At 25.9% G+C, this 25,558-nt stretch overlaps 1 protein-coding gene across 1 annotated transcript; it reads left to right on the top strand.

The window, feature by feature from the left end:
• The first annotated feature begins 327 nt into the window (after positions 1-327).
• Positions 328-24,220, top strand: LOC132926636 (alpha-tocopherol transfer protein-like). The gene is made up of 7 exons (XM_060991009.1): positions 328-1,393; positions 3,940-4,034; positions 14,949-15,096; positions 21,292-21,485; positions 21,606-21,716; positions 22,224-22,368; positions 24,008-24,220. The coding sequence occupies exons 1-7, from the start codon at positions 1,171-1,173 to the stop codon at positions 24,043-24,045; spliced, it is 954 nt and encodes a 317-aa protein (XP_060846992.1). The 5' UTR covers positions 328-1,170; the 3' UTR covers positions 24,046-24,220.
• Positions 24,221-25,558: the final 1,338 nt, after the last annotated feature.

Here is a 25,558-nt window from a genome sequence, read left to right as displayed (position 1 = left end):
GACGGGTTAACCGGAAAACTGAATACATATAGATGCTACCTCATCGCTATATCACCGCCGCTGCGGCGCCGTCACGGCTACAGCGCGTGTTACGATTTCGTCGGCGAGAGAGTGAAATCATTTATATCATTATCTTTATTATTATTATGATTATATGTAATAATAATTTATTATTGTGTATAAAACTTATTGCGCTGTCCGTCACACGCATTATGCAACGCCGACGCCGCCGCAGATGTGATGCAACGCCGCGGCGGGAAAGCAACAACGCAGCCTCCGCCGAAAACGACACATGTTGTCAGATATATACGGTGGGCGCCGCACAGTCGTCGCCGTCTTCGTTGTACAGTCGTCGTTACCGTCTCTGCCGCCGCACCGCTGCCCGTCGGCATATTCGTATATTATAATATTATATACAAACATCACACTGCCGTGTCCCTTTACGTTCTCGCGTTTTGATAATTAATAATCGCAGTGACCGAGCAATAATCGTCGTTTTGATATATTATAATATTGCATCGGATAACATATAATATAATATATTACCTGGAAGCTCGCGCGCACACGCCGCCGTGTACTCCGCGAAACGTCGCGAAACCGTATATTATTATCATAACAACATTATCGGCGGCGCGCACTATAATTATCGAGTACGTATAGGTAATAGCGTTTTTTCTTTCGTTTACCTACCTCTTCTTTTCGTACGTCCGATCGCGCCAATACGACTCTCGCGTACCTCATAATATAATAATTAATTTGACATCATATACGACGTTTTGAGTTCGTTTTCACGAGGGCGGCCTTGAATGGACGACATTGACAGTGTTCTCGTGATATATAAATAAAACCCACATGCATACAATACACGCATATATTAACAACATTAACGCGTTCGTTCGCGTGCGTTGTACCTGCCTACCTATATTGTGATAAAATATATAGGAACTGCGGCCAATAACATAAAATATTATTATAATAATAATTCTGCTCGCGCACAAAACTGTTGTTTTGGCGAACGGCGGCGGCGGCGGCGACGGCGGCGCGGCAGCAGCAACAGCGCGCAACCGGCTACGCGATATTTTACGTACCTGCCGTAACAGTTATCAGTCAATCGTGACACGGACGCCCGAGCGGACGGACGGACCGACGAAGACGCGCGCCCCCCCGAAAATGCCACAGCTCATATTGTCCAACAGCGAACGGATCGCTCCGGCGGCCGTCATCGTCGACGACCACAAACCCGTCGGCACGGACGTCAATTTCCCGGACGTGCTGGCCGACCTGGACGTGGAATCGTTGCCGGACGACGTTGTCGAGTACGGTCGAGTCCGAGTGGGCGAGACCGAGGAGTCCAGGACCAGACTGGTGGCCGAACTCGAGGACATGATATACGGTGAGAATTTGAAATTAGCTATGAAATAACATTGCCGTCAACCGATTGGAAATCACAAAAATTCATATCGTATAATATGAATACAGTGATATAGATGATTATAATATAGTATATTACCTAGGTCGACATTATGGGCGTGTATTGTATTTGTGTTATTTTGAATTTACGAACTGATTCGATATCTTGTGGCTAGTTGCTTTTATTTTTTAAACGATTTCGTTTTTCAATTTTTTTTTTTTTTTAATAATTGAACGTGAGCAGGTAACGCGTGTTCATTAAAATGTGTTGTACATTTTTTTTTAACAGCTTATCAAATAACTGCAGATAGAAGTCGTGTGTAAAATGATATATTAAATTTATTGAACTTAATCTTATTTTTTTTTATCGTTTTCCACTAAATAATTGAAAAATACTTTATTTCTACAACTAGAAGAACTTATTAACATGTTCTGTTTTTGTAGCTAATTATCTCGCAACAGTCCCTTTAAAAAAAAATCTTAATACGCTATTTTTTGTATATTAGTCAATTTAATAGAGTAGGTACAGAGGCTACAGGAGTAAAGTTTTAAGTAATTTTATGAAAATTTAAACGCTTATTTTATAAGCTACCTATATTTTAATTTCGTTCTGTGCATAAAATAGGGACTGTTCTTGCATATATTATTCATAAATTAGTTTATTGTACCTACATATCTGTATTATTTATATAATTATATAATATTATAATGATTAATAATAAAAACATTTCTGAAAAACTCAATCTGTAAAACGAGATATGAACCATCCTTAAGTTAAGTTTATTTTGTATGTATCTAAAATATTACATGCTATAATTTAAGTTAATGTAAGAACAGCCACGGTTTTTTTGTTCAATAATAATAAAAAAAAAACATTTATTGAACTGATAATGTAAAACATTTAAAATTTATGTACCCTATTAATCCATACTTGTAATATTTTTGAGTCTAGGTGTTTGTAGCCTGCATAATGCATAATGCAGGTGAAAATTACATTACAATAACTACTAGTTTCATCGAAATGATAATTTCACTAGTTACTTATTTAAGCGTATACTATAATATGTAATATTATTATATTATGATATTAACTGGTTTTTATATTTTACCTACTTTATTTAAATGCCCTTGATCTTTAATGTTAGAATCTTATCCTGCGAATTTGCAATGGTCCTTATTGACATTCAGAGCTTCCACAAGGTTTACCGGAATTAGCCTTAAGTCCGTTTCCTGTTTGATACATTTATAGTGTATATACCTTGGTATTATACGTTTATGTATATTACATTTGGTTACCTATTTACCTCGCTATTAACCTACGGTACTGTCGGTACTGTACAGATATCACAATAACATATAACATATCGTGAATATATAAAATATAAACACAAGTGTCCTCTAAACTAACATTATTACTTCCGTTTTAAATATTAAATTACCTAATTAAAATGAAACTATCAACATTCAATATTTTTACAGCAATACTTTTATGTTCATTTTATTGAAAAAATATTTGATTCTATTTTACGTTTATATTACATCCCGTTTTTATTTTAATTAATGTAACAGTAAAAACTTTGAAAGTCCTGGAATTTTTTAGTTTTTTTTTAGTTAAATGTGTGCATTTAATTTGTATCTGTCTATAGCTAACCGCTGGTTAAATTGTTGTATCTTGACTTAAACTTAAAAAGTTTTTAACAATATTGGAAATCGAATAAGAATATTTATGAATATTTGTTATCAGATACATTGTATACTTGGTAGTTGGTACATATCGGTAAAATAATTAAGTACGCAAATAAATAGTTCAATAGTTGTATTCACAAACATAATAATACAATACAATACAATTCATCTAATTCATAATCTAATTATGACGAAATTGCGTGTAAATGATTTATATATATTTATATATGATTATATATAAAAACTACAAATCATATCTATTTTATTTATAATTATTAATTCAAATCAATGAACTTTGAGGCCTTTTTCTATTAAAATAAATAATATACAATAATAAAACGTAAATTATTTCTAAGACAAAAGTTATGTGAATATGTGATGTTAATGATTAACATAAAGTATAATCTACCTATAATATACAATGTATAAATATTTAGAGAGAATAAAATGTATTAATGCGTATATATGTTAAGTGTTCTTGCGCGGTTAACTCGATTAAATATAATTTTGTTAGTTATAATAATTTAAAAATTAATTAGGAATCCGCAATTCTTTTAAGTTATAACCAATTTAATAATGGTTTATTTAAGGCGAAAGAAAAATTTCTATGTACAAATATATTAGAAGAAAATGATTTTTATTCGGTTTTATATTTATATATACATTTATCAATTCGAATTTCTCAACAAAAAAAAAAAAATATATATATTTATATATATACAAAAAAATATACTTATTGTGATGTTTATAATCATAATAAATTATATAGCGTTCAATTATTTGATGTTTACCTTAGCAAAAAAGCTGACGGAGATCTTAATGTTATTTTTTTCTTTTATGCAGAGAGAGGGGACGTTACACCGCACAGAATGGATGAAAAGTTTCTACTACGGTTTTTAAGAGCTCGACATTTCAAACTTAATGCCACTTACAAACTAGTAAGTAATTTTAAGAAATTAAATAGTTAAAAAATAAGGTATGAATAAGTCTATTTAAGATATAATTTAAGTAAAATTGCCTTTTAGAAAAACTTTTAAAGGAATTTACAATAATTAGTTAAATTTAATCATATTAATTATACAAATATGTTATAACTTATAATTTTATAATGTAATATATCACTTAAAAGTTCAAAGCAATATTAAAATAAGTATATTAATGTTTAAAATTTGAACACAAAATCCAGATTTTTACATACGATTCTTAGACAAGCCTACCGAAGTTTAATTTTGGATTATGTTACCACTTTTCCGAGGAAAGATAAGAAAAATTAATTCATCAAACAATTGTTAATTTAAATAGTTCCACTTAGAATTTTGAAGTTAAACGAGAAGAAAAAAACCTTTGTACATTTTTAATTTAATGGCTTAACATTAAAATATAATTTATAATGGTCTAACTTCACTTTTTATGCATTAATAGTTTTTTTAATAACGGATTTAATCTTAGTGTGATAATATACATTAAATAAAATATTTGCTTTTATATGAACATAAAATAAAATTGTATAAATTTATGTCAGTAAGAATTTATAATTTTGTTCCTACAATTTTGCGGTACTTTCTAACCAATAGTTAGATACACATAGTTATTTATAATTAGTACTCGGGAAAATAGCAACTGAAATAACTAATACGTTCTAATACGTTACATTCCTAATTCATATAAATAAATTTGTATTTTGTGTTACTAATTAACCTACATAATTGCTAAGCAAATTAATTAATTTTTGTTTATTAAGTAATAAAATATATGTACTATTGTAATATTTAAATAATATATAAATAGGAATATTCATTCATTAACTACCTATTGCGGAGTAAGTAATAAAGATCAAAAGCTTACAGATATGAAAATCAATAATACTAAGTAAAATAATATGTCAAATGTTGACAAAAATAAATTATTAATACTGAGTATAATTTTTTTTTTAAATAAGAACTATTAACTAATCAGTACCTAATTTTAAATGTATAGGTATGACACGTGGGATCTTTAGCTTATAGTCATTGAATAATAATTAAATAATCGCTTACAATATCCTGTAAAATGAAGCTTTAGATATTAACAATAGTTTTGTTAAACTAATGTGTAATACATAAAATATAATTATATAGTTATTTATTTATTATAATTTTATCACGGATCTTAACACTTCTACAAATGTAGATAGGTAAAATAAATAAGTATCATCGCTGATCGCCCTGATAGAACCTTTTAAATTGAATCACAATAACTGTACATAATGTGTTACTGCAAGATTATAAATTATTCACATTTATTTAATATAACAATGTCACATTGGTTAAATGATTCTATTGTTTAGTGGATTTCTACAGGATCGATAGCGATTGGAGGTTTGACGCATCTATAAGGTCGTTTTATCATTTCTGCTTATCTCGTGTAGGTATATTGTTATAATATATAATTTCACAAGAGTTATACCGTTCGAGGTAGACCTTAAACAAGAGAAAGAAAAACAATAATAATACATTAATTCTATATTATAGCTTTAGGTAAGAACCTATGCTATGTGTAGAATAATATACTGATGTGTCTTGTAAAAGACAGATAGTGTTTGAAGGACACATGGAAAAATTATAGTTGACCCGTACCCGCGTGGCGCCAACAATGATGTCGTTAAATTGTTTAATTAAATTTTCATCAATATTTGTTTTCATTTTTTTTTTAAGTAAAAGAAATATTAGGTAGTTACACACAATAGTATAAAAAACTGACTAAGTAGGAGCCTATATACCTACGTTTGTACGTTATTGATTAATAACGTCTCTCAATAGATTAAGTTACATGTATAATTAATACATGTAACTTAACCTATTGCATTCACTTTTAAATTGATGTATGCTTATAGAAAATTCTTTGTGTTATGTTTTTTGTATACTTTATTTCAACCACCACCAAAATAAGTTGTGATTTTGCAACGTCGGAGTGACGAATGTCGTGCGTCCGTTTTCATTTTTATTTTGTTTTGAACACTTTTGACACATCATTCACTGCCGAAAATGGTCACGACTTTAATATACAATACACAATACATAAGTGTGTAATATGTATTTCGTGTGTAAATCATACGAAATATTCGGAATTGATATTTGTAACAGTAATACAATATTTAAGTTATTTTATTTTGTATTTGTTTTAAAAAGAGTTGGTTGCTATAGTTGTTATAGTTGTTTAGCTTAGAAGATTTATAAGTATAAACGTATACGTATTCTTATTACGTATTTTCAACATCTAAACTATATTTTTAAATATAGCTAAAGCTGTACCAAAGGGATTGTGCAACAGATATGATCAATTGATTTATGTGTTTTGATTTCACCATTTTTGACAAGTCGAATTTATTCTAATTTTTCTATGATACATTATATATATATATAGATTATTTACGGTTGGAATGTTTTTAATAATGATGAAATTTGTGAGACATTAATGTTTTTATAACTAATTGTATGATACAAAAAAATTGTTATGTAAAAAGCATTAAACAATTATCGACCGTTTTAGTTTGGTTTCGTATATGTATATTATGATTTATGGGTCATGAACAAACTAAGAGCTTGGATAATAAATATATATATTATCAATAATGATGACTCAGGAACCCTTTTAAGTAGATTTTTATCCAAGTTTAAAAACATAATTGAAGAATTAAATTCTGTACTTAATACGTATATTATATTTATATATCAAAGCTTCATTTCAAGGAAAATGATAATGCCCAATAAATGATGTGCAGTCAACCCAGCCTAATTGATACGATTTTCGTTCTTTTTATATTTGTTTATTAAGCAAACAAAACGAAAGTAGGTTCGATAGAAAAAAAACACCAAGCAATGATTTGTACTTTTAAAACGTTAATTACTATAAGACACGCTTATTGTTTCGAATAAGTTTTACATAATATTTTAGACGTGAGTAATAGGTATCAAATATTTTTATAATATGGCAATCAATAATTTAAGTGATGCGTATCTATTCTTCAAGTTTATTCAAGTTTAAATGACAACTACGTAATAAAATATTTTCTGTTGCGAAACAAAATTATAGAACTTTTAATTGTTTGTAGAACATACTAATATTAACCTTAATATCATAATTGGGATTTTTTAATTTTTTATATATATTTTGTACATTACCGCATTAAAGATGCTTATATAGTTATATGAACTAAAGAGGTGAATATTGTGTACAATAGTCAATTATGATGCAGATTTAATATGAAAGCATCAGATGTTGTAATAATATTGTATAATAATGCAACAATATTTACATTGTTATTATGAATTCAGTACGCTGAGGTGACGATTAAAAAGACAATTTTATAAAAATATTTCATATATATACCTATTTTATTATGTGGAGTGTAATCAGAAACTAGGAATCTAGGAAATATCCGCTTGTTCATATAACGTCCGGTGTTATAGTTTGTGTTTATCTCGTTTGTAAGGATTTTCGATGATGCAGCGATCGTCACACAAATAGTCATACACGTTTACCTCGACGCCACCGCTTCCGATTTACAATATGTCATAATTCCGGTTTTTTTTTTTAAATTATATTCTAAATTCTAAATTGAACTAGGGTCCAGGGTTATCCTCTTTTTATTTTAGGACTCAATGCCTGCAATGCAATCACGATTATTGTGTTCAAAGAATTTGACAATTTTTCAATACCTATATGTCTCATTATGCTACACTCGAATGCACTTCAATCTACGTAGCTTGCGATGATTGTAGTCTGCAGTATTTCAAGTATTATGTACTCTACTTGTTGAATATAATGCCAGTCAGTTATTTTGTTCGTCATGAGAAATATGTACCTTTAATTAGGTCAAAATATTATATCCTTTATTATGCTGGTAGTAACAGGTTGGTTACTCAAAGAAAAACTAATTTATTTAATATATATATATATATAATGTTACATAGAATACACTTTTTAACGTATTTATTTAACTCAGCTATTTTAAAATACCTACATTTTAAATAAAATAATTATTAAAATACTATACTTGCGTTTTAATATTACTCTATAAAAATAACACTTGACAGTTGACATAGAAATATCATAATAATAATTGTATTAGTTAATCTTGAATATAATTAAAGTAGCTAATGTAAGTTTTATTAGAGTAGAATGATTTACTCGTAGAACATATTATTGCTTACCAAACTAAACGCAACAAGTATCATGCCGTTTTGTAAGAGTAAAATAAAAGTTTAAAATTTAGCTGGAATCTGTTTTTATGAATTTAAAAATACTTGACTATTTGTATAAATTATATATTTTTAAATAATAAGGTAAGAAAATTAAGTATTAATATTCCAATAAACATTCTTAATTGACAATGATTAGAATCAAGATAGTATTGTTTTAATTTATTAAAAATACTTACTGTGATGGTCATAGTTTTAATTCAAGAGCTTGCCAAAACATTTTATTTTAGTGTAGTAATCACAAATATTTTAATTTTTAAAGTAAATCACCAATATTTTAAACGTAGGTAATAAAAATAATGTTTAATTTTCTAATTGATGTATTCTCTTATTAATAACTTAAACACATGTCGTAAAGCATAAAGATAGTTCTTGCCATATTGATCATATTTCATCCGGTATATCTGCTGTGCAGGTACAAGAAATTTTAAATATTTTACATATAAAAAAGTATAGGTAATTTAAGTAATATTAAATAATGATCTATAGATGATATTATTATATACTTTTGCAGTATATTTGTTTCGTGTTCGTGATTAGTTTTTGATTCAGAGGGGACCTCGATTAGATAAAAATAGCATTATACTTGTGTGTATAATATAGTCTCACCGCATAATGCAATGATAAATCAAATTATTGTTGTGCGTGCAGTAGGTAATGATGTTTCTACAGCATTCGGTGTTGGCGTCTATAATATATATAATGATAATATATAAACGGTTTTTTTGCCTACTGCGACGTTATTAATTCTATCGACTAATTTAGTGCACAATCACCGCATCTGCACCTATTGGGCCATTAAGGGCATTTTAAATATAGTATATAGTATAATATAGTATCGGTGAAAATTAAAGTTTCACAATTCGTGCAGCCGCGGAGCAGTGTGTAAGACTCTGACCAGAGCACGTTGATTATAATATAATAGATACATAACTACATAAATGTCTTATATAAGTAGTGTATACACGAACTCGATTAATTAATAAAAAAAAAAAAGTATGGATTTATCGTCTAAATGTTTATTTCACGTGAATGTAAGAAAAAATAAGTCCCGACATCCTTGGCGGACAATCTTTAAAGCGTGCGCGCTAACACTGATTGTGCTGTGTGTATAATGCACATAATACAATAATATATAATAATAATATGTACGTACCTACCTACTATATAGAGAACGACACCTGTTATACGCGACGGCGTCGATGAATGTCGTAATATGAATGCTGTTGGCGCACGCGTTGTGGCAGAACGTGGTGTATATGCATATAATAATATATATTATTATGTGTATAATGTAATATACCTATATGTGTGTGTTTTTTTCTTCTTTCCAGCGGTGAAAGGAAAACGCAATTGCAGAGGTTGTGTGCCTCAGCGGTCCGCGTAGATTTACGTTTTTTTTTTTTACGATGCATATCATCGTCTATTAATGGGAACGGAACTTTTATTTCTGTACAGGGTGTAGCAAGATTGAAATATATTATACGCCACGGGCATCGTGTCGTAGGTATACATATCATAATATAGGCATAATAGGCGCATGCACTATCTATCCACTTTGTATTCCATTACGTATGGGCTATACAAACTACTGTTACTGGTGAATTAGACAAATAACAATTTTTAACGATTGGAAATCTCCAACTTGGCGTATTACGTCAGAGTAAAATTATTTTTAGAGGGATTAGTTTGATTATAGGTGGGTACGCTTAAAAAAATTGATGTTCTGTGCTTATCAGTACTCTACTTATGTGGCCCCAAATATCGTGGTTATTCGGAAAAATTACACGATAGGCCTCCTAAATCATTAAACAAACTGAGAACGACTTTGATTTTTTTCTATTATAATTAGTTATGAATGTTTAATAAAATTGGTAATTAAGTGAGAAATTTATTGTTCTACAACCATATTTTTAAATTTTTTCTGTCTACCTTAACACAATTTTTGTTTAGAAGGAGCGTTGTGCATTTTGTATAGTAGTAACTTCCGTGAATTGATATTCACTGATGTTGGTACTTATAATTGATAAAGTTAAAATGGTTACTTTGGTCTTTGCATTTAAAATATGTTTCTATTCTAATGAATTACATTAAAATAATTACTCAAATTATAAATTAGTTAAATTTAAATAGATTAGAATAAATTATTACAACACCTATAATATTATTGTCTTATACATTTCTTTCCTAAATAAACCGGTGTGTGAATAGGTATACTATATCTCATTACTCTTTATTCATAATTTTTCATCTATTACCAAATTAAATTAAAATAATTTTTACAGTTAAGGTTATGAAAAATATGTAATAGATCTGAAACTGAATTATTTATCGTACAATAAACATTAAAATATTTTAAATAAATGTTTTTAAATTCAAATCTAAAAGTGTCTATTTAGTTTTATTTTTATTTTAAACTGGTGCAAATATTATTAATGTTTCCGTTACTGTTTTTTTAACATATTTTTTTTTGTCTTTATTATTTCTATTTATGATATAAATAGCATTATGCTAATATAAAGTCATGCTTAATGTATTATTATTATTTGTTTATCACACATATTAATTAATAAAATAAATAAATAATTAACGATTTATATAGAATTTTAAAAATACATTAATATTAAAAATGTAGATGATAAGTTATTTTAAAATATATCGTATGTGTACCATTACTAATTTATCAATGTATAGATCATATTACATTTTTATTACAAACATTACTGTTACTTTCAATATAATTGATGTTTACAGTAAAACTAATGTAATAATCAATGCATAGTTTCTAACTGTTATCCTCTAAAAAAAATAGTCTTAGTAGGTAATGTAAGTCTGATATTTAAACCTTGCTTTTATAATAATAATATAATACTATTCTTTATTTAAGGAAAATAAATTTCTAATTACATAAAATAAAATACAAAGACATCATGTAATAAGTAATGTTATAGCAGACAATAGTAATATTGAATATAAATAAGAGGAACGAGAAAAGATGTTTTCGTATTTATTTATGTTGCAATTGAACGATTTTTATCTAAATTAAGCCATGTGCATTTTATAATTCAAAAACATTTAGGTGTCTACTTTTATATCTGCCATACTAACGAAAAAATGTTTACAATATAAACTATAGCTATGTAAACATATTGTAACAAATTCATAAATACATATTATTGTTACATTCTTAACATTATTATACTATGATTGACAGTATTACTATATGTCAGCAACTATTTTATAGCATTAATAATAATAAAGTGTGGTATGTTTAACAATTCAAATAACCTTGAATTTTGTATAAAAACTCGAGGTTGATTATGATGAAATGCAAAAAGTGTAATTTTATAATGCAAATGATGTATACCTAGATATTAAAATAGATATATTATATTTACATTATCTTTTGTATAGCAACTAAAATTACTTTTTATACTTTTACAAAATTTTAATTTTAAATATGACTACGAACTGTAAAATATTTAAACATTTGTAAAATTCATTTTTACGTGACTTATTGTAGATTAGTATGCACATGCATTACCGGAACATAATGTTAAAATTTGTCAGTGTGCATTATGTAGGTATAGGTAAAAGTAAAAGTTGTTTCAAAATCGAATGTAGTACACTGTACACTGTGTAGTAGGTACACGTTGTATTGAAATAAAGTTGACGTTTAAAAAAAGCTAAAAATAATTATTTTGAATCAGGTATTTTAAAGAAATACAGTGTAACTATGTTTTATTTTGTTTGTAGGTACATGTGGTATATTAATGATATTTAAATATGAAATATTAATTAATTAAACTTATTTGATGTAAATTAATTATAAATTTTTTTACGAGTTATTAACGTTGTGTATAAGATCGCAACACTGTAATTTATTCAACATAATAAAATTTCTATTTTATAATTTTTATAGGTTAAGAGTTGTAAGAAACTATTAAAATAAATTTCTTTGGTCGATCGTGAAGATTAACTGATACATTATTAAAGCAAAATAAATTATTAGTTTTCGTTAGGTAATAAAAACTATTGTGTGAAAAAAACAATTATTGGTTTAAATAGTTTTAATTGATTGAGATGTATTATATGATCTCGAAAAATATATTTGTAATCCTTTAAATTATTAAGACGTTTTTTAAGTTAATATATCACCAATATGGCAATATATGTTACGATATTGATATCGTTTTACGGTACGCGATTTTAATTTGTAAGTCAATGTCTATAAAAAAACATTGTATTCGTAATATATATAGGTTTACTTTATAACAATTAATATGCGATGATTTTGGCAAAAATAAGTTCAATTATACCGCCATAGAAATAAAAAATAGAAAAAAAATTTTTCCGATTATAAATGAATTATATAATATTCTTCATAGAAATAAAACCTGACACACTATATAGTAATCGATTTCTTAAGAATTAATTTACTAATCATTGAATTTAAGTATAATAAATTTAAGAATTAAAAATTATATAAAAACGTTAACAATTCTAAAAATCTATAAATAACTCTAAAAAAATCCCAAATATTTTGAAAGTATTTATTTGGTGAACATTTTAAGTGTTTAGTTTCCTGATGTATTTTTTCTTTCTGAATTACTCCAAAAATTCTAAATTAATTTTATCGAAAGTTGTAGGTATTGAGTAAATATTTGTATTCTATACTTTCTACCCACCAAAATCCACCATAAATGTTGAAAATTGAAGAAAATGTTTCTCCAATAAAATTTAACAATCACAAAAAAAAAAAGAGTTTCTAATTTCTTAATATAATAATAAAAATTTATTTTTTTTTGGTTTCTGATTAAATTTTAATCTTAAAAGGTTTCTTTCTTTTTTTATTTATTTATACGCTTCAACTGTTACGGTTATTGTCGTTTCTAACAAATACAATAAATTAAATTTTATATTAAAAGTTTATGTTATACATTTAATTTAAATAAATATTTATATTAAAATAATATAAATATATAATATTATTATTAAAAATACTTATTAATGTATTTAAATACAAATCAAATTATAAATGTTATAAATATTATTAAAATACAAAGTAAACACGACTGACTGGTTTTGATTGTATATAATATTATACCCAAATGAACATAGACTCCCGTAGTGTTTTGTTCGCGCTATACCTAATGTAATTTGTGTATATTGCGTTATCACCTTGTTGTATCACAGTTATTGACGATCCTCAAGACTTTTATAATGTTTTAGCTTTAATTTATTTTATATTTTGAAGATATTTCATAGATGTAGTTTTTATTAAACTCAAGCCATATTTTTACCATTTAAGAGGAAGTGGTTGTCCGAAAACATATTAATTAGGCTATTTAAACACTCCCATACAGATTAAAGTTGTATTAATGATAAATAATAATTAGTATTAGTACTCATACAGATATATATATATATATATAATACATACTCATATAGGTTATCATTTTTTTTTTTTTTTATATATTTACACATTTTTATATTATGTTTTCATTAAACTTATATTGTTACATAATCAGCTTTTACGTCTATGTTTAAAAATCTTGGTAAATACTAATTTACATTTCTAAGATAATATAAATAAAACATTTATGCAAATATAGTATAGCGATGTACATTGGTATGTTTTGCTGATTTACACGTGTTACTGTGTTAGCTTAAGCGAAACGCGTGTGAAATAATTATAGAGCCAGAGGCTGCGAAAATTTTGTTAGTAATGGATTGTTCGGTGTCATAATTAGTGTAAATTATTAATGTAATCTATTATAATCAAAATATAGTGAACTAAATAATCAATGAAATGTACACATAATTAGTTTTGAAAAAAAAAAACATATTTTATGTGTTTCTTATATTATTATGGTGATTAGTGTGGTAAAATTTACGCAATTGCAGCGTTTTGTAATTAATAAAAAATATTGTATAAATATGTGTTCAATATCTATTGTAGTTGACTTTTTATTTTTAATTGCGGTCAAATTGTCGTTCAGTATAAACCACAATCCACGCACTTCAGATAAATTAAAATTGCATGGTACAATAATGCCATACATTTTGTGTAAAATTGAATGATTCATTATTGACGATGGACCATGGACGTGACGATAATCAAATTGATATAATCTTAAATATATGTATGATTGTATGAGCTTTACAAAGAATCCCAAATTGGGCATATTATATACTTTTACACGAGGCTTTAAATTTTCCCCAAAATAATTATCATGTCTTAACTTTATTTTTCGATATTGATATAATATGTTTTAAATAGACAGAACACCAAATAGTGTATTGGTTTGAATCGGTGTATTCGATTTTTAAACTTTCACAAAAATAAAAGTGATTTTTAGTTTTTTTTAAAATTATTTATGTATTTAGACATGAATTTTTTATCAAATAATTGTACTTTACTATTACGTATATGCATAATCTGAACTTAATACACGACTTTATCATATTTGTGATCGCTTTATGTAGTGTTTAATGCAAATTCCACTATAGTTTGACTTTTTTTTTAGGGATAGTTGTTAATTTATACTTTATTTTAATCGGTTATACATTAATCATTATCATTATTTTTTTTATTTTTTTTTGTTACAGATCGTGAATTACTACAGATTTAGAGAAAATCATCCAGATTACTACACAATAAATCCACTGGATTTATCTTTCATAGCCGACTTAGAAGTACTAAGCGTTTTGCCTTACAAAGAACAAACCGGCAGACGAATTTTAATTTATAAATTAGGTACGTACAATTCTATTCTACATTTTTTTTTACTTAAAATTTGACCCGAATTATATTTTTTACTTTACAAACATTGGACACTGTAAATGGCAACGGTATGTCGGCTTATATTTCATATTCGTCGTGTGTGATTAATTGTTTCGCATGTTCATAAAAATGATTAATAATAATTAACAATAACTTTATGAGAGAAGAATGTATACTTTCACACAATATAATAACAATAATAATAATAATAATAATATATTAATAAATATAAAACATAAATTATTACCGTACTTAATTTACATTGACTGTAACAAAACTTGAATGTGGATAGTCAATATAGTACCTACGTTAGTCGTTAAATCTATATATGCGATATATCAATGTGTTTATGTATGTTGTTGTGGTAAGAACTAATAAAATAAACTGATTTTAGTAAGTGTGCTGGAATTATATTAATTTTATAACGGTGGGCGGTAAAAATTTCAAAACTGTTAAAATAATATTATTATTTTTTTTCCCAAATGTGATTTGAATGTGATTCATTTAAAATAAATCTTTTATATTTTATTGCTTTCTTATTTAGGTTAGGAGAAATTTACAGGTAATTTGTATTGTACTTAATATAATATATTTATAATTTGTACCTACTTGTTTTAAACTTAATCATACTAAATGCTAAATAGTAAATACTAATTATATTTTATATAATATGTCTCATATGTAGGCATAATATTTATGTAGTCTTATATTTTATAAAACAGTATTAACTACTTTTTTTTTTTGATTTTAAACGCTGTAAGTAATATTGTAATGAAAACATTTTAATACTTTTTTTGTAAATGTATTATCTCTTTTATATGGATTTTTAATGATTTTTAGAATTACATTTAAAAATATGTAAAAGTTGAAGGTGCTTAAATACTTGCAGATTAAGTTATCAAGTTATTTATCTAGTACACATAGTTTATAATATAAATATATTGTATTAGTATTTGCACTATAGGTTATCCGTGGGCGGGTACCTAAATACCAATATAATATAGGCACCTTATCTGTTCGGAAGTATATTTCTTACTAAGGAATTAATAAAATGTCGTGTTTGTTAAAAATATGAAATTCACGTAGCTTTAATAATTATTAAGACAATAATCAATATCATATAATGTAAAGATTAAATTGTTTAAATTTGGAAGAGAGTACTACTTATTCATTTCTAAATGCATAACAACAAAGGAATACGTCGGAAATCTGCAGGCAGCAGTGATAACCTTCAAGGGTACTTTGCCTCGGCGTATATGTAGATAATAATTATTATTGTAAAACAAAATGCAACCTGCAGTGACGTGAATATAGTCATTACTAATTAATCTTTGAGCACTATTATGTACGTATTTCATCAAATGATAATAATATATAATATATAGGTAATATAATAATAATTATATCAATTTATGAAGGTCTTTTTTGTATGTTTGGAACCTTATAAATATAGAATTTTACTCAAAGAAGTATATAATTCATTAAATGCAAAAATAAAGGAAGAACGTCTTCATAGGTAATTACATGTTATAAGTATATGTTGTACTAATAGGTGTACAATTTAAGTGTGAACAGTCAACATGTGTTGATAGTAAATAAATTGATATTAAATCAATCATTATTTTATTATTAAAAAATGTATATCTGAAATTAGTCACATGAAATTTATGGTAATAATAAATTTAACTTATCGTCTATTGGTTATCATCGCATTTATTTAAACTAATAATATGTAATTTTATATAGGTACAAGTGTAGCACCTACCATGTAATATACCAATTTCGACAAAATAATAAAATAACAATATTTAATGGCTTTAAATACTCAAATAAAAAATGTATATTATTTTACTTTTAAAGTTCAAATGAACAAATTATAATAATGTTAATTTGAAATATATACGGTTGAAATTCTACCTATTTGTATACTAGCAAAGTATAAATTCCTATACGCGGTAGGGCCAGTAAAATTTAACACGTTTAATATTAACGTGCAGAGGAATTTAATAGTAAATCTAACAGCGTTTACGAATGGTATTTAAAGCCTATTCTGAATTTAATAATTCTCTTGCTCATAATAATCTATACAAATTAATCATTAATACGCTGATTTTCTGTGGGAAAAAAAATATGAGAAGGGATTAAAATATAAGTTTTGTCCTCTTGTGAATTTGTAGTTGATAAGTTGGAATTATTAACTAGATATACTTACTACTTGCGTAACTAATTTAAAGTTCATCAAACTGACTTTTATGATAAATAAGTAATTTTCACCAAAACATTTAGACTAAATTTTAGAATTTATTTGTTAGTTGTTTCATTTTTAATTACTCGTGTTCTTTGAAAATAATTCAGAGAAGTAACTATCAGATGTGCAATAGTGAAACTAAGTTATACATGATTTTTTTTATGAATAATAAAAACGTATATGAAATTATTAAACTATTCCTACTTGAAAATAATTCATTGAATTTATACTTTAAAAAAATTTTACTTAACTTTTAAAAAACAAAAAAAAAACGAAATTGGAAATTTGGAAAGTTGCAAATTCATTTTTCTATTTTTCTATTTTATAAATTAAAAATTTAAATATTCAAATAATTATTGCATACTAAAACTGAATTTTAAATACGTGGGAATGGTATTCAATATATGATGACGACAGTTATAAAATATAATGAATTTGTAGGTTTTTGACATTTACAAGATTAATAAACATTTTACACATTATAATATTTTTACCCACCAATTTTCTAACACATTATTACTACCTACCTACCTACATGAAAAATATCAATGATTTTACTTTTTTTTATTATAATTATAATAACAAATCTTTTATGAACTTTAATCTTAACGATTTCAGGCTAAGTTTATTCAAAATGTCATCGTACTTGACATTTATATTTGTACAGTTTGACATGATTTATTTTCAAAAAAATTACCGATAATTTCCAATATTGAAACGAATGAAATTTCATTTTTTCTACTTTATACTTTTTATGAGTTTTAAATTACTTATGTTTAATAACATTTTACTAATCAAAAAATAAAAATAAAACTTATTATCGTTTATATAAAACCTAATTCATCATCCTTAAATATTTAAATTTGATTTTTTTTTTCTTATAAAAGAAAATTAAATTAAGTTATAATAATTGATAGATAAAATTAAATTTTACTTTATGTTAAATATATTTTTAAAATTATACATGTACCTTCCACATTATACGTTTTATGAATAATGTAAAGGTATTGACTGTATACCTGTTTTCTTTTAATTGTTTTATTATTATTTATTTTTTTTTTTTTTGTTAAATTTTTAAAATATTTTAAAATATAAAATAAATATATATGTCGCATCCACTTAGTGTAATCGTATTTTTCATGAAATGGATATCCATTTCATGAACAACGATCATATCGTGTAAGTCAAATTTTAGTTCATGAAATGGACATATATTTTATCCATTTCATGAAATGGAAACTCTTATTTTACACTTTGTGTAATATTTTTAATTAATTACATCAATAGGTAACTTTTTGTGAAATCGAAATAATAACATTGATACGAGTACATTTTATTACATTTATTCATGATTATTATAATTATGTAATATTGTATTATAATTATATTTTATAATAATAATAAATTATATAAATATAAATAGTTATAATAATCATTATAATAATAATTAATAATTTATTATTTATATAAATAATAAATTATTACTTATTTTTACAAATATTAGAGCTATGGCAACGAATGTTGCATTTTACCGAAGCTTTAAAACAAGCACAACGTTTTGATTCACATTGGCGTTTACAAATGCAACTTAAAAAACCTTGTCCCCCAGAAATATGAGAAACTGTTTCACGTTATGTAAGCTCTTTATCATTATTAACTTCGGTAATTTTTAAAAAATTAGATGTCGCGGGTTTTTTATATACGCGTAATAATAACATCACGACAGCGCAGCGGCTATAGATATAGAAGCTTATGATTTGCGCTGAACTTTGTCGTTCAAATCGGACGGTAATGGTGTGTTTAGTTTTGTAATATTATTTCATCATTTTAATTTTTTGTATGATGTATTATGGTTCTTTATTTTTTTCATCGCACTCCTAATAAAAGCATAAGAGGACATACCCGCATTTGTTGTCTCTGTCTTACTAACGTACATCATAACAAATTTTCGTTCAGAAGAATACATTTTGTGATGTTAGCTTTAATATTAGAGTGAATTTACCTATTATCAAATTTAAAGGTAAGAATAATATCTAGACAATGACATATGCTTTTAATGATATTATTATTTTAAAGTGAGTTACAGCTATGTGAAATATTACAACTTTAAAATGTTCATAACTCTAAAATAATAATATCATTAAAAGCATATGTCATTGTCTAGATAATATTCTTACCTTTAAATTTGATAATAGGTAAATTTACTCTAATATTAAAGCTAACATCACAAAATGTATTCTACTGAATGAAAATTTGTTATAATGTACGTTAGTAAGACAGAGACAACACTGCGGGTATAGTGTCCTCTTAATTCCAAATAACATAAAACAAAATAGTTTTTTGAAATACAAGCCCTGATGGCTGATTGTTATAATTTTATTTGAAGTGTAAATATTTTGTATATTTTAACAATTACTTACATTTTTATTTTGGCCGCTAATATTTCTTCAATTATTAATTGAACCTCATTTTTGGTGGGTGGTTTTTTCCCGGGTTTGCCTACATAGTAGGCATTTAATTTTTCATAATATTCAGCAAATGAATCAAATTCCATTTTATAAATTGTATTCCTTGTAATGAACGTTAATATACGGCTCGAGAAAACGTACTGGCATCATATAAAAATAAAAATAAAAACTTTCCAGAGTGCTATTACACTCATACAATTGATGCGATTATTTATCGATAACAGGTGTCGATAACATATTACTTATTAGTATAGTACAGTAAGTTCTACAATAGGTACCTATTTAGTATCTTAATACTTACAGTTTAAAGATACTAGATTCGTGTACTCGTATCAATATTATTATTTCGATTTCACAAAATGTTACCCATTGATGTAATTAATTAAAAATATTACACAAAGTGTAAAATAAGAGTTTCCATTTCATGAAATGGATAAAATATATGTCCATTTCATGAACTAAAATTTGACTTACACGATATGATCGTTGTTCATGAAATGGATATCCATTTCATGAAAAATACGATTACATTAAGTGGATGCGACATATATACTTATTAGACAAATATATATTTTTAAATAATCGTATAATTATCCTCGTTAGACTATTTTGTAATAAATAAGTAAGCTAACTACTAGCTGTGACTTATCCAAATAATCGTTACTGAACTACACAAATCATACATATAATTATTCAAAAAGATAAACATTTAATGTTTAAAAATAGAAAAATAGTTTTCATTGTTAAAGTTATCACTTAATTATCACTATTTTTATTATTTATCACTTATTAGCTAATAATTATCGTAATATGTATCTATTTGAATTTAAATTGTATATCACTGTATATTATATATTGCTGATGGTTTTTTTAAAATAACTTAATAGTTTTTTTTTAAACATAACATGTCTTTCTGTTATCATATTTTTTTTAATAAATTTAATAATGTGAATTGCTAATCTAACTGTTTGTCTTATCCAAACAATAAAAAAAATCATTATCTTATTTATATATTATATATTATAGATAGGTATTATTGACTTGACATTGCTGAGGGGTTTTATTTAATTATACTCCTTAGTTTCCCTTCAATTTGCTCATACGTAAGTATTAAAAGAGCATTATTATAACTATTGAAACTTTTAAATTTACTTTTAATTATATAGGTCCATTGTTATAAATATTTGACGAATAATATGATTTTCGTTTATGTCATGTATATCTAGGTGTTGACTCGGGTACCTACTATTATCAATCATTGTGAAAATTAATAATATTAATATTAATACGGACATACGGTTGCTTTATTTCTTTGAGTTATATTTAACTAATAAATTGTTTTGTGATACTCGCGGTTCAATAAACACAATATTTTACAGAACAATGATAGCACCCTCACTCAGATAATTGCCTTTTGTAAAATGTTTCTTTAATTTGTTATTGTATTTTCAGGTAATTGGAACACCAACGATTTCGACATGAACGAAATACTTAAAGCGTCACTGGCCACGTTAGAGCTTGGCATCTTAGAACCGATGGCTCAAATACTCGGCGGGGTGGTCATATTCGATATGAACGGATTCACGCTTCAGCACGCTTACCAAATCACGCCAAAAGTTGTTTCTACGATTTTCGACCTCATCGTCGTATGTTAATTTTTGATTACTTTTTCTCTTGTCGGCGAAAAAAAATATATCGCCATCCCATCATCATATTATTATTATAACCATGTGCAATACCTTATGTTATTTTCATCCATCACACAGTATTCTATACCGATGAAAACGTACGCGATCCACATAATCAACGAGTCGTGGGTGTTCGAAACGGTGTTCAATCTCTTTAAGCCGCTTTTGGGCAAGCGTTACAACGAAATGGTACGTAATATACGTATTATATATTTTCTATGTGCTGGAAAAAAACTAAATCTAAATTGTAAAATTAAAATACATTAAGGCGTGTTACAACACAATATTATATTCACCGTAGAACCAAAAATTTGATTTTCGTCATGTACATAATTGTGAACAATTATTTAATCAAAGTAAACTACACTTGACGAGTGTTGTAAATCAAATAGTTACTTAAACCTCGTACGGAAATGCTTCAATATATTGTCAATAGATATTTCTTAGTTTTTGATTATAAATTATAAATTATGTATTAAATAAAACAAACTGTAGTTATAGTCGTTATAGACATAATATTGGGATATTGATTATTCAATATATTTTCTTCATTTTTTCACAAAAATTTGCAATTTGTTTACTTGAATATGTTTATAGTTTTATAATAAATTGTTATAATATTCTATATTTATATATTGTACGTGATATACATAAGTATTTTATTGGCATCTATTAATACATTATTTTATGTTACAGTTATTTTTCCACGGTAAAAATATGGAATCTTTACACAAACACATCGATCCAAAATATCTGCCAAAAGAATACGGTGGAGTGCGTCCAAATTATCCTTATCAACATTGGTTTATTAATTTGAAGAACAATGCCGCAGTAGTAAAAGGTACATACAACACTATAATAACAGTTTGTCGATTGACCTTAAAAACTTGGAAACTTAATTGTCTACATTTTATTATAGTAATTATTATAACAGTTTGAATGACATCTATATTATTTGTTAACTGTGGCGTCATTTGGACCGCGCAAGGTAAACATTTGCGTATTTAAAATCCAATTATATTGTGATTTGGCCCACTTCTTAAATTAGTTGGCCTAAAAAATGGATAAATACTAAATCGGGTTTATGGGATATATAAAAATATGAATATTAAAAAATAAATTTAAATGACCTCACAGTTAGCAAATAATAATATTGAAGTTAGGCTAAATTAGGTACGGTAAATGAATTAATAGTTATAACTTTATAAGCATTAGTAAAATATGTAATGTATATTTATTAATGGTAGTATGGTACGTGTGTTATGTATTATTTGTACTTACATATTTACTTATTTAATTAAAATGTCTATAAATAATGAATTTACAATTACTACGTTATTTTCCAAAAAAAGACAATTTTAATGTAATGAAATAACTCTGATGTATACTTTTTAGTAATTTCGAAGTACTTATAGTATATTATGTTCTTAACGTATAAAGTATATAGTTAGTTATCGATAGATAATTTGGAGTTTATTGCGGCTTGCTATGTGTTAAAATACATAAAATATACAGTGTACACAAAAATGTACGTATTGATTATTACATAAAAATATGATTAAAAGTATACATATAGAATATATAGATACATATAACATATACATATGTATTCCTGTATAGGCACATACATTCAGGAGGGTGTGAAATTTATCTCAGTAGTTGTTAAATTTACATTTACCCCAATGATGGTAAGAGTGTTTCGGGGACGTAAATTTTATAATTGAAATGAAAACTACCTACTTTTATAATAAAATTAGTTTTTATATTTCTTTTGTTCTGGCTAAACGATATTCCGTAATTTTAATTTTGCATTGTGCTTAAGAAAACGAAAAAATAACGAAACAATGTAGTTCTTGATTTATCATCAATCATCATAGCATATACTATTGCTATTATATTATAATATTGTAATATTTTAGAGGGTAAGGAGTGGGGATGTAGTTTAAGCTAAATATGAAAGATATACACGTGTGATGTTTTGTATTAATCATCATCAGTTGAAGACTGGAAATCAATAATGAGCTAAGTGCCAAAACGTTGTTTTTGAGTTATTCAATTTTCAAATATTTTTGGTTATTGACGATGGCACATAGCTCAGTTTTTCGAGTCTAACTCAATTTTTCTTTTTTTGGCATTTAGCCCGTTATTGATTTCCAGTCTTCAGTTGTTGCTGTCAAATTTACGTATAAATAAGTATTATTTAATAATATGATTAGATTTATTTATTTAGTGACAGTATAAAAACCAATATTAGAACCAATATCGGTCATACTATATATTTTGTCAGACCATCGTATCGTTAAACACTATGTAGTACAATGTATATAAATATATAATACATTTGAAAGACAAAATATCTTGCTTAGTGTTTATTGTTCGCTTAATTGTAACATGTTAAATTGTGTTAATTTATTAATTTCTAATATTTTACCATGCGTTCTAATACATAATAACAAAACAATATTTTTTTTTTGTTTCAGAAATGGAGAGCTTGGGTTATAACATTGACTCTAAATGATCCTCGTTGAAACGTTATACTATTGTAATGTAATTACACATATTTTTTTTTAATTTTAAGTTTTATCCTTTCAATTTTTGGTTCATGTTTATCATTTTTATTATTTCATTTTTAATAAATATCATATATTATATTATAGTATTTAAAATAAATCCATGACATTGATCATCCATAACATTCGTGTTTTAATATTTATTTAACCTATGTGATACTAACTTTTAAAAAATAGTGTTAAAAAAAAGTTCCGGGTAATTAGAGTGTGAAAAACGTTTTCATAGCAATATTTCATTCTCCTCCACAATGATGTGGCTACTGGAATAACGAAAACACGGAAATAGTGGTACATTTAGTTGCCTATTCGCGACGCCGTGAGACTATAATATTAAAATGTATTGTTAAGTTATATTTATTTTATAAAAATGAAATGCTGTTGGTTGGTAAGAACATAATTTGAAAATAGATAACTGATATAGTTCATTATTTTTAAACATTCGTAATAGTCTGAATAAGGTTTTACGTAAAGAAAAATTCGGGAAAAACTGAAAGTGAGGTTTTTTGTGTGATTTTTGTATGAACTCTCGATCATCTACGTATATAACGTTTTCCGGGTCAGCTATAAAATATAAAAACACCTTATGGGCGTTACCTTACGTTTGCTGGGTTGGTAATTTTATTTGATAATATAAAAAGCTAATAATATTAACAATCGCACATAATCTATTTATTTTTGATATAATAAAGCCAATGAGTTGATTGAACAAAGATAGATGTTTGTACATTGACAGTGCTGTCTACTACCACGCAGCATAATAATAAATTGAACAAAATTTGACTCATATAAGAGGTGGTATTTTTTAATAATTGTACAGTGGCAACTAGTATTATATTCATTATTTAAAAAAATAATAATAATGGTATTATAACAAATAAGTTGCCAAGATTACTTGACACATAAAATAAAGCAATTTCTTTGTTTACTTTTTAAACACGAAATACCAAAATATGTTTGCGTTAGGTTTCTGAGTATATGAAATGATAGTACACTAAGGTAAACTATTAATATTTTATAATAGTTGTAATTATTGTGATATGTGTTAAAAACCAGTTTTTGATTAGGTCGATTTTCTTATTTTGTTATAATTCAAAAACAAATAATCGTAAATACTTGAAATTTTTGCTAAATGTTAATATTATAATTTTTTATATAGGTACAATATAATTTTTAAAATATATTTTTTATTTATAAGTATCAATTAACATTTTTCCTTGAGCAAAAAAGCTTAAGAAATTCTCACAAGTTACTGGAATAAAGAAAAAGTTGATCGTATATCAGCAACAATTTTTTATAAGCTTTTTAAATTAAAATGTTGACAAATTTCGTCAAAATCGCGCAAAAATTTGCAAATTATTTTTTAGTTAAACATTTTTAATTTTTTATTATTTATACTTGTGATTTTAAAATTTAATTCAAGGTCGCTCATAAGTTTTTTATTGTTATTAAAACTATTTAAAA

This window comes from Rhopalosiphum padi, chromosome 3 (assembly GCF_020882245.1).
Source record: "Rhopalosiphum padi isolate XX-2018 chromosome 3, ASM2088224v1, whole genome shotgun sequence".
In the NCBI taxonomy this organism is placed as follows: domain Eukaryota; kingdom Metazoa; phylum Arthropoda; class Insecta; order Hemiptera; family Aphididae; genus Rhopalosiphum; species Rhopalosiphum padi.
Note: the sequence above shows the minus strand (reverse complement) of the source record. Positions and strands in the feature narration are given on the sequence as shown.